At 45.7% G+C, this 15,441-nt stretch overlaps 1 protein-coding gene across 4 annotated transcripts; it reads right to left on the reverse strand.

The window, feature by feature from the left end:
• Positions 1 to 179: 179 nt before the first annotated feature.
• On the reverse strand, positions 180 to 10,601 carry nudt4a (nudix (nucleoside diphosphate linked moiety X)-type motif 4a). Of its 4 annotated transcripts, XM_060061451.1 has the most exons (7): positions 10,107 to 10,574; positions 8,771 to 8,843; positions 4,220 to 4,931; positions 3,804 to 3,914; positions 2,288 to 2,332; positions 2,035 to 2,122; positions 180 to 798 (listed from the first exon to the last, which is right to left on the reverse strand). In XM_060061451.1, exons 3-7 carry the CDS (start codon positions 4,247 to 4,249, stop codon positions 548 to 550), a joined length of 525 nt encoding a protein of 174 aa, XP_059917434.1. In that variant the 5' UTR covers positions 4,250 to 4,931; positions 8,771 to 8,843; positions 10,107 to 10,574; the 3' UTR covers positions 180 to 547. The 4 variants fall into 4 exon arrangements, with proteins under 4 accessions (XP_059917434.1, XP_059917435.1, XP_059917436.1 ...); XM_060061452.1 differs by lacking the exon at positions 8,771 to 8,843 and having other exon boundaries at positions 4,220 to 4,464; XM_060061453.1 differs by lacking the exons at positions 8,771 to 8,843; positions 10,107 to 10,574 and having other exon boundaries at positions 4,220 to 4,464; positions 4,812 to 6,460.
• Between the last annotated feature and the right edge of the window lie 4,840 nt (positions 10,602 to 15,441).

A 15,441-nucleotide genomic window follows, 5' to 3' on the forward strand; every position in this document is an offset into this window, starting at 1 on the left:
TCCCCGATTAATTTTCTTACCAAAAATTAGGTCATTAAAAAAACTGATGCTATTTTTCTTCCCCATAGTTCTGCTGCATATCGAAGTAGAAAAGTATCGACTCAAATTCAAACTGAAATGGTAAAGCTCTGACATAATGCCGCTTTTCCACTGCATGGTACCAGCTCGACACGACTCGACACTTACTACATTACTTACTACATTGCTAAATTCATTCATATAGACCCTTTCTGATTGTATCAATGCATCCCTTTGTAGCCACTACTTGGCAGTGAGTTATCAGAAGAGCGACTGCATAGGAATTTGAATGCTTTGTATGATATTGCATTACGCTTCAAACATAGGACCTTTACAAAACAATATCGAGTTTCACATTTTCTTATACACACTTGATTTTTCCAGGAAGAATGTGTTGTAATAGCTAATAAAGGTGATAGTATGTGTGTTTGTATTAAACATTGAAAGGTTTTAGATGAACTGAACCAAAGTCAAAATAGCAAATAAATATTTTCAAGAGACAATATTTGCATTTGAAGACCTACATAGGCTATGTCCAGTTAAGTCCTGCTTGGTGGCTTTCTGTGTTATCGATTACATGCGTGGAGAGGCCGTGGTGCGGGCTGCTGTTGTGGGTCAGGGCGGATACAGGGCTATTGCCATTTCTGTCGGCACAGCTCGGACTGCAGGGGGCACCACAGGCCGCAGTGGTGAGTCTGATCAGATACTCTGCGTGGACAGGTTTGTGATTCTGCAGCACTTGGAGGGCATCATCGATCTTGAACCACTTCCGCTTCCTTCCTGTTAGAACGAGAATGTGAACAAGGACAGAAGCTATTTCCATTTCTCTTCACATTTTCATGTTGCTGGAAAAAGATCTAGTCAAAGGGACCTGACCACCAGAGACCTAGACAGTAGACCCCCACATTCACAGGAGCCTTTTTACTAACTAGACCTTAACTCAAAGTATGGAATAAATAAGGTATTATAATATATTGAACTTAATAAAACTTATAATAATACAATATGGGCAGAAATGTAGACTGAAGCCCTTCACACCGTTAAGCTCGTATTGGGATAATTAAACCAAGACATATTTGATATGTCGATCATATATAAATATATAATGTGCTAGGACAGGTTAACTTAAAGGCTACATGACATCAAAAGCAAGATTATCCTTTCCCCTTAAAAGTGGTCATTTGAATAAGGGTCTGCTTGAGGATGACAACTAAACTATAAATTGCCACACGATAGTGAACTAGCGTTAGCCTGTTAGAGTAAGTGTTATGGAAAACAAACAAAATACACTAAGAGCCCATAGCTTATAGAGAGGGTTAGGCAGGGCTGCTGGGTGTGGGTGACCACAACAACTGTCTACAGCCAACATGGCTGCCGTCACAACAGGCTAAACTCTATTTATATGGTTGAATGGGTATATTTAAAGTCTTCACTTGCTGAGTTCATACGCATTAAGTAAAAGAATGTAAATAATCTCAGACCAACAGCTCTATTGACTGCAATGGACAATACGGGCTGCGGAGAAGATCATTGCAGCTGACCTTCCCACCATCGAGGACCTGTACCAGTCCAGGGTCAGGAAAAGGGAAACAAGAATCACCCTAGATCCCTCACATCCTGGTCACAAAATGTTCAACCTCCTTCCCTCGGGTAGGCGATACAGGGCACTGTTTGCCAAAACCAGCCGACACAAAGTCAGCTTCTTTCCCCAAGCAGTCTCTCTGTTGAACGCTCAGAATTAGCCCCCACCCACTATTTTATTATATTATTATAATTATTATTATTTATTGTATTGTTATTCTGTATACTTAACAGTTTATGTATATTTATTATTATTTATTTTTTTGTACTGTTTTCTGTTTTGTGCTTTTTCTTTTTTATATATTAACAATAGGTTAAATGTTGAGTGTTGTACATAGAGAGCAAAGGGACCGAAGTCAAATTCCTCGTTTGTTCGCAAACCTGGCCAATAAAGCTGAATCTGAATCTGAATGTTGAGGTGACAAGAGGCCGTACCGATGGTGACGGAGTCCTCCCAGTCGTCCAGCGTCTCCGTTACGGTGAGAACATAGACGAAGGTCCTGTGCTTCCGGTCCTGGTTGTGCTAATGAGAGCAAGCAGAGGACTACAGTATGAGTCATCTGCACCCAGTGTGAGCGCAGATGGAACGGTTTAGGCAAATTTCTTTACTTGGAACCCCATTGATTGACCCCATATTATTTACTATATGCCAGTTTATACTTTCCATAACTGAAAATGATTTACTGACCTCAAAAACTCCCATCAGTCTTCCAAGCTTCCCCTTTACCCCAGCCTGCGTAGAGAGATAGACAAACAGACGTTTATACAGAGAGAGTCCCGGTTGGGTTTCAGGTTTCTGTCCTCCAGGCGTCTGGGCTCCTGATCCCCTCTTGGACCCTAAGTCCCAGTTTGGGTGCCAAGGATCGTCTGATCATGTGAAAAACACAGCTTGTTGTGACCAGGAGGTTATGACCAGACAGACGGCCACGGGGATGCATTTACAATGGGCGAAATCAACGAGAACAGCAACGTGGCCATGAGGTCTGGGTTAGATCTATTCTCTGGTTCCTCTGCTACACAAGACCATTCAAATTAGAAGATAGGTTATCTTTAACATAATATAATAATATAATAATGATTCAACCGAATATAACAAATTATAAGTCAACTTAACATATATAATAAGTCATAATATAGGATGCCTAAAATTCCCAAACCTTAACTCCCAACAAGCATGAGCTAATACTAAAGTTTGTAAGCTTTGTCTTTAAACAAGGTATCGGCCATTATCACAAAGAAGGTTATCACAGAGACTTTAGGCCTTTATCACAAAGACGGTTAATGAGCTACAGCGGTAGGCAGCTCGTTAAGTTAATTATGGGTCTGTACTGTAGGCATGTAACAGCCCCTAATTTACGTAATGTGATAAACCTGTGTTCACCCCTTTTCCCTCACCTTTTATACCAAATATAGACATATATACATATAGACATATAGACATAGACACGTTGGCCTTTGGCTCGTACGTCAACAAGGCCGCCATATCGGAGGCAAAGACTGGACTGTAAACAATCCAAAGTAAACAGGGGATCTGTGTTTGGTCTGGCCAAAGAGCACTATACGGTTTACATTTCTCAACCAATCAAAATTATTCATTTTTATGTTCACATTAAAACCACGCATTAAAATCAGTTTCCAGGTCGGGCTTGTTCTCTTAACGCAGCATGGGGCGGCAGCCGGCAGCATTCGATATGGCTGCGATGTACGTCTGGGATTACACCTGTGATGAAGGCTTACTCAGTAACTAACCAAGTAGTAACAAGTGATAAAACAATTCTTGGGGAGGAAGTTTCTTGTACCTACTTTTCAGCAAGGTGTGGAAAAATATACGAAATTGAATTTTTATATAACTTAAAACAATACCTGTACATTTTTGCAGTACAATCCTACCCAGGGACGTCTGTCATTAAGAGGACATAGGCGATGTATAACTGGACAGGCCTTCTAAAGGTCAGCTCCATAACTTAAAGCTGTCAGCACACTGATGTCCCAGCTGGGGCCTCTTAGCCCACTCATCTCTAAACACTGTGGAGTACACCAGCTACTGCTGTCCCCAAGAGAAGAACTAAACCACACACACATGCATATCGTTATATATTTTACCTATTATCTCATATCAGTTAACTGTAGTAGTTCAAACAAAACCTAAATATTGATTATTTTGACCATCATCTTTGTATGTTCCATGTTTGTCTCCTCCTCACCTCCTCATACACCTCCCTGACGGCGGCTCCGCCAGGCTCCTCCTCCGGCTCCATGCCCCCCCCTGGAACGATCCATTGGTCTGGGTGCCGACTGCTGCTCACCAGCAGCACCTGCGAGCAGAAAAGATCCTCAGGTTCTGAGAGAAGGCCAACCCCAGACAATGCAGGGAATCAGATTGGGGTCAAAGTATTGTAACACCATATGTAAATGTGGGGAAACCTTTTGTGTCATTGCATTCAAGTGTGTGAATCAGTAAAAAATATTTGAACAATAGATTGAATTTGCAGTTACACATCAGGTTTGCAGTTAGACATCTTTGTGTTTGGGTGAAAAACGTTCACATAGAATTCAATTGTGCATTTGAATACAGAGTTTGCATGAATTCATTTAATATACGAGTACAAAACTGCAGTACAAAACATTTGTCCCCCATTCCACCCCTCATCAGCCTTAGATCGACCAGGTCTAAGGCTGGTAGAGTACGTACTGCAGAGGAAGAACAGCAGATCACACATGTGCTGGTTTAATATAACAATTTCCCCTTCTGGGTACTGTCCATATTTTGTTTATTCTAGGTGAAGCTGTTGACATGTACATTCAATACCTTGAGTTCCACATGTACAATGGTGTCCTTCCCCCAGGTAGAATGCATAGCATAACCTGCCCAACATAGAACCATACAGATGCAAACATTTATAAAAAGAAAGGTGTAAACGGAAGCTACCCTCGCTCTCTTTGACAAAGCAAACTACTTTTAATACATTGGAAATAAAATAATTACGATTACAGAGCAAACATAATGGTGTTAGATCTGCTTTATTGGGGGTCACATTACTGCAGAAGACATTGGGATATAACCTCCAAAGAGGAACTCTGACATAACCACTTGGGATAAGCACTGTGGGCAATATGATGGAAATATCAGCAAATATCACCAGTAGAGCAGCAAAATAGAAAGGAACATTAAAAAAATCAACAGTAACCCTTGACCAAAGTTTCCGCCTGACCAAATTAAATGAGATGTCTTGTTTGGTTGAAGCTGAAGGAGATTTGGAGGCCATCTTAAGGTCCTGGTGTCTGGAGATGTGGCTGGAGACACTGGGAGCAGGTTCAGGTCGTGAGAGATCCTGCGGCACAACGACACCTTCAGATCACTGAAGGTGATGAGTTCAGATCCCATCCAACTCATCCCTTCAACAATGGGTACATATTTTCATCTCGTAGGTTTGGTTTGTACTCGTAGATTTGTTTAGCGGTGGCCGATTTGATCCAATACCAAGTAATACCGGATCAGAATCGCCGATATTGATACCAATACCGATACTTTCATTATTCAAACTACTACTGCAACCCTCTATGTACCTCTACAGGGGTGCCCAACCATTTTGGACCCAAGATCTACTTTTCAAGTAGCCAACCTCCCGAGATCTACCAGTCTAGTGTCAACATTGCAAACCCACACACATCGTTCCCAGCCTGCAGTAACTAACCTCACACTTTTTCTTGTTGTCACACAACAAAGAGCAACAATGTAGGACGTCCAAGAAGGACGTCAAAATTTGCGCAACATTTTCTTCAATAAACTGAGCTTTCGCCGTTATCCTCCTCCCGCACGGAAGTGATGATTCTGTCTACCAATCAACGGACGGCGTGTGTAGCTCAAACTTGTTGGCACCCTTTTAGACGTCTCAGTACCCCAACGGAGGAGTACTGCAAGATGAGTATGGCTGATCACGGCTCAGTCCGGACCCCGCCCCCTTTCGACACTGCATGAACTGTACAGGGCCCCGTTTCCCGATAACGATGGATCTTCGCTCGTACGATCATTCTCCCGATGGATCTTGCGATCCATCGATAATTTCTTTGTCGCGTTTCCCGAAACTCCTCTTAACGTGAACGCGCATTCGCTGCACTCACGACGTCGTAGGATTGTAACTGTCTACTGACACGGTGCTGAAATGGGCTCCGTAGGAGGGGGAGACGCAGGAATCTCGCAGGAAAATTGTGTTAAAAAGGGTTAAAATATATCCCCATCAAGGACAACAGCAGAGTAGCCTACGAAAAAAATAGACTGCAATTATATGAATGCTAAAGACATTAAAACACAATTGATTAGGCTTAAACCGACATATATCAGTCCTAATCCTGAATGCACTGTGCGTTTCACGGCATTTTCCCCCCTGAAATAATTCCTCTTCACACCTGTGAATAACCCGGGAGACGTCCATGATGAGGAATACAACGAAGCCCACCGTCTGGCCCGGTGCATCGTTGAGCGCACGATCGGGAGGTGGAAGTTGCGCTTTAGATGCCTTCACAAGTCAGGCGGAGGGCTCCAGTTTTCGCCGGCCAAGTCATGCGCCGTGATATGTGTGACGGCTATGTTGCACAACATTGCAGCTAAGGCTGGGGTGGCATTGCTTGAACCGGAGGACGCTGAGGACGATGACGACGAGGAAGATCGGTGTGAGGACGGCCTCCCTCATAACTACGCGGCTGGTTTTCATGCGCGTCGAAGAGTGTTTGAGACTTTTTTTTAACCCCCTCCACCCTCCCACATGTCACTAAACATTCCCGTCAACGTGACCAATCCCCACCATATCCCAGCCTTTTGCCTGCTCCTTTGCTTGTTTTTTATAATTTATTATATATATATATATATATATTTTTTTTTTTTTACATTATTTTATGCTACGTTTTATGAGTAGCCTATGTCAGTCTGCACAAATCCCGTTTTATTTTGGCCATTTTAACATCTTTATTAATAAATTAATTAATAATCTTTATTAATTACCAAACTAAGAACATAAAGGCGCAATGCGTTTTAATAAAACGCATCCAATAGACGGAATGTCCGATGGTGACGCCACTGAGGCTATAGCTGACGATGCTCTTAGCGTCCTACGAGTACCTACGAGCACCCCTGGAGTAGGCCCTACTCGTTAGCTACGAGCGTTTTCAAGACGTTCGTTCCCCACGATGCTTTCGGGAAACGCAGTGAAAACTCTACGATGCCCTTTCGACGCACTTCACGATCCACTTAGGCTAACGACGCTTTCGGGAAACGGGGCCCAGGTTTGAGTGAGTGAGTGAGAATATGGAGATCTTCACATAACATCTTCACATAAATCAAGGACTTATGTCAAGGTTTTAGTATGTCAATAAACTACTAAACTTCTCTTATTACTAACATAATTCATAATTAATCTGGAAAACAAGCAAACAAGGCCAACAATAATTGTTAAGCAAAACAATGTCAATATTTACACATAAATTACAGACAAGTAGCCAGAGTCGCCAGAAGAACTACACACAACGGTTAAATGCTATCATAACCAGTGTCCTTATTTAGAATTCCACACAGAGACAAAAAAACATTCCACACACACACAAACAAGTCATATTCACTTTGTGAATACGACTTGTTTGTGTGTGTGCGGGATGTTTTTCTGCACACCCAGCCAGCCAAACAAGCTTAACAAAAAACACTGGATCAGCAGTTACATTTCTGCTTGAAAACCAAAACAGCTTAACAGAGTCCAGAGGGCCAGCCACCAAAACACCAGGAAACACACACCGCCTGTAGACAACATGTGACACACCCAAATACCAGGAAACACACTCCGCCTCTAGACAACATGTAACACACCCAAATACCAGGAAACACACACCGCCTCTAGACAACATGTAACACACCCAAACACCAGTCCACGAAACACAAACCACCTGTGGTCCAGCAGCTGTAGAAGTATCTCAAGCAGACAGCCTTCACAGAGGTACACAAACATTGAGAGGAGGATGTCAACTGGGTGGTCTTTAAGTCAGGATTAATTATCTTTGATAATCGACACCAATTCATTTTAATATCGAATTATGGCCTCACAGAGTCACAGGTCCTTCTTAAATTCAGCCTTTTTATTATTAAACAAACAAAATGTCCCATTTTTCCTCACAAGGCTAGTGATGTACAGGCTCGAAGGTGCAATTTATCAGACTGTCAAAAGCTTGAATCCATTTTTTTGCCAGAGGGGAGCAGAGAGAAACATGTGGGTCTGAGGAAGGAGAATCACACCTACAGCTCCTGTGCAGGACTTGTCACCACTCTGACCCAGAGCTGATCAGGGAAAATGTAAAGCTGGCAGGCCGACGACGAACAACATCAAGATTCGTACATGGATTTCATTGAAGGCCTATTGCTTGGCCCCTGTCCCATTGTGTAGTCTACAACATCTTTAGAGTCAATTATATAGACCTCCTGGCATTGGGCCAGGAGTTCATCCTGCCTACAGGCCCCATTATAAGGCAGAACAAATCAAGTATATTCTATGAATCTCTGACCACCTATCTCTCGATTTCGGATATTATTTTCATATTCAAGATATTCTCGACACCAATATCCGACGATATCCAAGCGACCATTGACCTAATGGTTTGGAAGAAGCCGCTGGATGCCAGTGAGAAAGTCAATCTGTCAGGGGACAGCTCGGGCCTACACCCTGCTTCTATAAATTGCAGTAGGTCAGTGGGTGTTAAGCACAGAGCCTCGCACTCGTCACCCCACCCCAGAAGCCCCCGGGTCATGTGGTGTGCCATTGAGACGAGCTGTGGTCACCAGGCAGAGATGTGACGCTTTAGGTTCCACCTGTCCCACATAAGCACTCTGGTGCTTGTAGTGTTCAATACTGAAATGTACCTCGACAGACTTAGTCCTGCAATAGCAATGGTGGTAGCAGTCGATTAACTTAATTTAGTGATCAGGAATTATCAGGGTATTCATTTAAAAAAATGTTGGAGTGTATTCTCTTGACGTCTATCATTTTTGAAGGTATAAAAAATCCATAAATCCCTCAAATAAGCATCCCTGGGGTATGCTGAAGCAATTTAATAAAAATAAAAAAAAATTACAAACCAAAAGCGTTTTTTCTTACTGCAGAACAAACATCTAGATCAGGGGTCTCAAACTCACCTAGGGGCCGCTGGAGGTAGAGTCTGGGTCAGGCTGGGCCGCATGAAGTATTCCACCAAAAAAAAGAGCACAACTGACCCAATCTAAGTTAATGATCGGGCTATAATTAGATCACGTTGGCTATGTAATCGCGACAACACGGGACATTTCATAGCGGTTAGTGGAAACCGGGACATTTTAGCGACCTTTGGCTTTTGTCGGGACTCAGGACACACAACTCAAAAATGGGACTGTCCCGGCAGAACCGTGAAAATCTGGTCACCCTATCACAAGTGATAAAAAAGCGTGGCAAGCCACTCAGCAAAAATGTACGTTTGACAACAACGCGCGGGCCTTAGGCCGATATATGCTCTGTTTTAGACGTAACGCGTAAGCAGCACGTAAGATACATAACCCCCCCTTGCGCGGTAAAATATCCCCCCTTACGTGCTTAAGTGCGTCGCCCAAAATTCCTGACTATGCGACTCGCCCTACGCAGCTCGCAAAGACTGTGATTGGCCAGCTAACCACATCCTTTCAGGAGTCTCACGATTTCCACTTCCACGCCCACAGATTCGTTCGTTGTTCTGTTCTGTTCTGTTCTGGCAGAGAATCCCCTTGCAACACGCGCAATCCTTAAGGAACCTTAAAGGAACCGTAAATCAAAACTTGTCTAAAACAAGTCCCTTGTGTAAATTACGTGCTTACGTCTCTGCGTCTAAAACGACCCTAAATCGGCCTTAACACTGAACTTTGATGTCAAGTAGGGGGCCACAAAATATCATCCCGCGGGCCTCAATTGGCCCCCGCGCCGCGAGTTTGAGACCCCTGATCTAGCTTAAATGTCAGCCAACAGCCCCGCTTACATGTGCCAACCAACCACGTGCTGGGGCAGGTTGGCACAAGTGCACAACACCACTTTATTCATATGTTACTCAAAACCAAGGGTTATTTGTTAACATTGTATTTACTAGTTATTTAGCTGAGATCCCAAGCTTGCCGTTAATCACACTTTGACAGATTTAAACATTTTTAAGACGGAGAAAACTAACTGAGATGGAAAAGTGATCTAACCAGCCCAGTCTCCCCTACCTGGCGTTTATCCACGACATTCAGGGATTCACAATGCTTTTTTTATTACACCAATGTGATATTTTTTATAGGCTCATGAAATGGGTCCCCTAACGATGTATCATTCAACTTTCAACGCAAGATCTAGGAGAAGGTCTACATCTAGAACAGGTCACATCTAGATCCAGGTCTACATCTAGGCTACATCTAGATCCAGTTCTACATCTAGAAACAGGGCTACATCTTGATTCTGATCTAGATCCAGGTCTCCAGCACCTGGGCTCACCTCATCTTCTCCTTCGTTCTTGAAGCACAGACACGCGGCGCGTCTTTTGAAGCCCTCTCCGTCATACGTCCTGGTTTGGTTGGACTTAAACTTCATCATAAATCCCAAAGCCTTGGATTCAAATCAGCTGCCAGACGAATAGAAACGCGTCGGCCCACAACAAGAACCAACAGTTTCAGGTGTTCTTCTCCGGATCAGTGATGGGAGTGCGGTTCATCCCAGGAACTCGTCCATGCAGATCTTCACCCCTCAGTATGGGACACCTGCACTCGACTCATTCCTAGGAGACGACTCATGTTTGCATCTGCAGGACCAGTTGTAATGTTTCCGGATTAGATCTTCTAGATGTTGCTCAGTAACAACAGGAGGCTGTAGTGACACTGAAGAGGAGACGACAGGCGAGGCGCTATGAAGTGCGGTGAAGAGGTGGTCCGCGCGCCCGTCAGCGCGTTAGTTCCGTGACGTAGATGATGGATCTGATCATAGGACTGAAATGAGCCCCCCCGCAAAAAGGAATGAGAGCTTATTCGCAATGACAACTTGACAAGTGTTCATCTCCTTGTCCAGTATGGTTGCAGAGGTGTTCAACCTTGCGCCTTCAACCTTGCGCCTGTATTATATAACTTCATGTAGAGATGGTATGGTTAAGCAGCGCTGTAACATTACTGATACTGTGTGGCTCTGTTCCCTCCAGGGGGAGCCACAGTGAAACAGAACTAGGTCTCCCTCTAGGGGCCACAGTGAACCAGTACCAGGTCTCCATCTAGGGAACACAGTGAAACGATAGTTATGTTATTATAACTCTAGTTCTATGATTGTAGGCGTAGCCGTCTAGGCTTCGCCTTATGGGCTTGTCCCGTGCGCGCGCTTGCGCGCGCTGAAAATTCAACTATGCACCTATCAGCGTGGGCACCGCCCACATTTCCCACGGTATCGTGTCTATATAACGCGGTGTATACCGTCGCTCATCCTCCAAGCTTTTCTTTCAGCAATTGGAGGGTACAGCAGGTGGGAAACTAGACGGCTACGCCTACAATCATAGAACTAGAGTTATAATAACATAACTATCGTTCTATTTCATGTAGGCTACGCCGTCTAGGCTTCGCCTTATGGGCTAAGGTGAAGCTGCGAGCGGAGCCCGATCAATGTACTCCTGCTGGACCCCAGTCAAAAAGACCTAAGTCACCAGAACACATTAAGACTCAAAAAGCCAAGGAAGTGTAAAACACAACAGCTTTATAAAAAACTAATTCCTCCTAGATCAAGCAAGGCAATGATCAAGGGAGAAAAAAGTGAGTCTGTAAAGACTCCGGCTCTATTCCGTGCTTCATGGAACCCATGAAAGGAAAATAAAAAACCAGAGCAACTAGGTTTCCATTAGGTCCGCTACCACCGGGGGCGGAGCTACGGAATTCGGCTCTCCAATAATGGGACTCTCTCGGCCGTTTCTTATTTGAAGAAAACGGCGGGAGTGCCACACTGGTAAACAAAACCACCAGACAATTGGCGAGCCAATAGAAAAACCCCCCAGCCTGTTTTTCATTTGAAAAAAGGTGGGAGAGTAAGACCGGTAATCAAGTCCAACTCGCCAGCCGGCGAGAGGAAATCCAACCACGACGCTTTAAAGAACATGTCTATATTCTTAAGCCGTAAAAGGGGTCCCGGACTCTAGCACAGAGTTGCCGAGTGAGCCCCTGGACATGTCTAACATGTAAAAACGGACAAAGGGGCCGGGGGAAGACCAAGACGCAGCCGCGCAGATGTCTTCCACCGAAACGCCCTTGAGTAGAGCCGTTGAAGCGGCCACGCTCCGTGTGGAGCAGGGGCGGATCTACTGGGGTGGCATGGGGTGGCAACTGCCACCCTAAAAATAGCCTTGCCACCCCAGCTGCCACCCCAGTTGGCAGCGCAAAATTCCTTTTTTTTTTTTTTTTTACAAGACATTTACAAAAGCGAGTTTCAAAAGTCTGACTGCAAGTGAATGCAACCAGGAAATATTGCCCCATCCCGCCTGCCCCCCCCCCCCCTCCCCGAGACTCCCGCCGGCAATGATTTTGAATACAAGGAAGGCGCGAGAGTCCTCCAAACGAACAAAGCAAGCGGCGCGGTGCGGCGCGGTGCGGCGCGGTGCGGCGCGGTGCGGCGCGGTGCGGCGCGGTGCGGCGCGGTGCGGCGCGGTGCGGCGCGGTGCGGCGCGGTGCGGCGCGGCGGCAGAGAGACTACATTCTTGAGGTAATACTGATCAACCGTCTATATAAAGAAATTATAATAATTAGAAAAGAGCAGGGCTGTGTATTACAGAAACATCATAGTTAAAGACTTAAGTTAAGATTGGAATGCCTTATAGCTGCATAGCAGGCGCGTGCCGTATGGGCAGGTGGGGCGGCGAACTCCCTGCAAAAGCATTCTCCCAAAAAAATTGTTCCTCAGTAAATCATTGCTCCAAGTTTATTTTTAATAATGTGATTGTCACATTAACTATCTATAGTCTCTGTAGGCTTTCCGACTATTTTTGTTCTGTTGATATCAAATTGATGGTGGCGATTCTAGTTGAGTTTAACGTGTCATGCAATGTGGGGCGGCGGAGCTCAACGACCGCGTCCCTCCGTATGTTTCTCGCATAACCCTGCAGGCTGCAATAAGAATTGCAATCCACGCTAAAGACGCGCTAACAAAAACAAACCCTTCTACACTCAGCTGGTTTTCCTGACCGTTAACTTCATGTGCCTCCTTTTGTATCAACAGTCATTCGATTTGATTATATTAAACTTTATTGTCATTGAACCAAGTAACAGGTACTTGAACAACAAAATGCAAGTCATCTTCTGTAAATTATTTACAAATGGCCATCTCTAATCTACTTGGTTGCACACCTGTCTGAACTTTTATAAACCAATATAAGTCACCAATAATTAATAATAAAACAAGCTTCACATCAAGAGCAAAAAAAATAATAAGGTAAACCCAAAAGGTCTTAAATACTTAGAAATTAAAGATATAAAAATAGATAGAGAGGGAAATCTTTGATAGCACTTCCCCTGAATCCCCATTTGGCTCTTCCAAGCATGCAGGTAATACACTCTACTTTGGGAGTTATTCTATGTCACCGCACTTTGAGGGTGGCATTGTATGTAAATTATTGGAATCGGTGAATAAAGTGATATTTGCACTCAAGTTGGACTGATGATTGACATCTGACAGGAATATCTCATGGACCAATGCCAACTTATTGTTAACTAAAGTACATATTGCAGCTCTCTTTGCATATATTTTTAGCCCGATGCCCCTGCTGGTGTAATAGTGCAGGTGTTTGTTGTAAGGCAGGTTGATTTTGTAATTATTCAGTAATAATTTATTACATTTTGTCTGAAACCTTTTGTTTAAATGTAAGGCTTTACTCATCCCACAATAAATTAAATATAATGTTATTGAGTCAAAATATCTAAATGTGGGGGCTTTCCAAGTAAATATTGATTGATATGGCTTTAATTAAATCGGCATACTGTATATACTTCTGCCAGAGGGTGCCACCCCTCAAAATCTCCTGTCCCCCTCTTGCCACCCCATGAATATTTTTCTAGATCCGCCCCTGGTGTGGAGTGAGCTTTAACGCCCAACGGTGGCGCCAAGCCCTGCCGAGAGTAGGCTAGGCAAACACCCTCACATACCCAGCGAGAAAACCGCTGCTTAGAGAGAGCGCGGCCCCTGCTAGCGTCGCTATAACACACAAACAACTGTTGTGTGGAGCGGAACGCTGCCGAGCGATTCACGTACATAGCCAACGCCCGAACCGGGCACAGGAGATGCAACTCCGCCTCCGCCTCACTAGAATGAGGCGGGGGGTGAAAAGCCTTAAGCACAATATCCCTCGACCGAAAAGAACTATTAATGTTCTTCGGGAGGAACGCAGGATTAGGTCTGAGCAACGCGAAGGAGCTGTCCTCGTTTAGCAACAAGCAACTCGGGCTGACAGACAGAGCGGTTAGCTCACCGGCCCGCTTGGCAGAAACCAAGGCCAACAAGAGCGCCGTCTTAAATGACAGGGCATCCAAAGGGGCCTGAGAGAGAGGCTCGAAAGGATCCCTGGACAATCCGCGCAACACGGTGGGGAGATCCCAGCGTGGTGTAAGCACGCGTGAAACAGGCCTAACCCGTCTAGCCCCACGCAAGAATCTCTTGACCAGTGGATGGCTGAAGATCGGTCCACCATCACAGCCTGCATGGCCAGCCGAAACGGCTGCCGCATAGACCTTGATAGTGGAGAAGGCCAAACCTTTTTCCAATAAGTTTTGCAGAAACGAAAGCACGCTTCCCACCTCGCATTGAGATGGGACAGCGTGGTTCGTCTCACACCAATTAGAGAAGGCGCACCACTTCGCCGCATAGAGGGAAGAAGTAGAAGGCGCACGAGCACTCTGAATAGTGGTGATAACCGTCTCAGGCAAACCTTTGCCCTGCAGGATCAACCTCTCAGGAGCCAAACCAACAGCCGTCCCGAGACATCGGGCGGGTGGTGCACCGTCCCGTGGGCCTGTGAAAGCGCATCCGGCCTGAATGGTACTGGCCAAGGCGCCGACCGCGAGAGCGCGGCCAGCTCTGGAAACCACAGAGCTGAACGGTTCTCCGGGGCCACTAATATCAGGGACAGTCTCTCCTGTCTGACCCGTTCCAGAAGAGGAAGGATCAGCTGGAGCGGGGGAAACGCATACAAGAGAGCCCGCGGCCAAGGTGTGTGTGCCAACGCATCTACCCCCAACGGGGGAAGATCCCGAGGGCTGAGGGAGAACCACCACCTGCAGTGCGTGTTCTCCCGGGACGCGAAGAGGTCCACCTGCGCTGTCCCGAACCTCTGCCAGATCAGTCTGACAATGTCGGGATGTAACCGCCACTCGTCTCGGCGGGGACCGCCTCGAGACATGAGGTCCGCCCCAAAGTTCTGGGCGCCCGCGATATGCAGGGCTCTCAGACTGCGGAGATACTGATGAGCCCAAAGCCAGAGCTCGACCGCCTTTCGGTGGAGAGCAGGGGAGCGGACTCCCCCCTGTCTGTTGATGTACGCCGCCGCCGACACGCTGTCTGTCCTGATCAGAACGTGGCGGCCGCGCACCAGGTGAAAGAAATGCAACAGCACTTTCCTCACAGCGTCGAGCTCCAACACATTTATGTGTGCTGTAGGGGGCGTGCGCCACTCGTCTCCGACCGAGTGAGAGAGGCACGTTCCTCCCCAACCCGTCAACGAGGCGTCCGTGAAGACCACTACGTAGGACGCCACCCTGCCCAGGGGAACACCCTTGAGAAGGGAGGAGGGTCCTTTCCAATATTCCAGGTCTGGCGA

The sequence above is a fragment of the Gadus macrocephalus genome, chromosome 9 (assembly GCF_031168955.1).
Source record: "Gadus macrocephalus chromosome 9, ASM3116895v1".
In the NCBI taxonomy this organism is placed as follows: domain Eukaryota; kingdom Metazoa; phylum Chordata; class Actinopteri; order Gadiformes; family Gadidae; genus Gadus; species Gadus macrocephalus.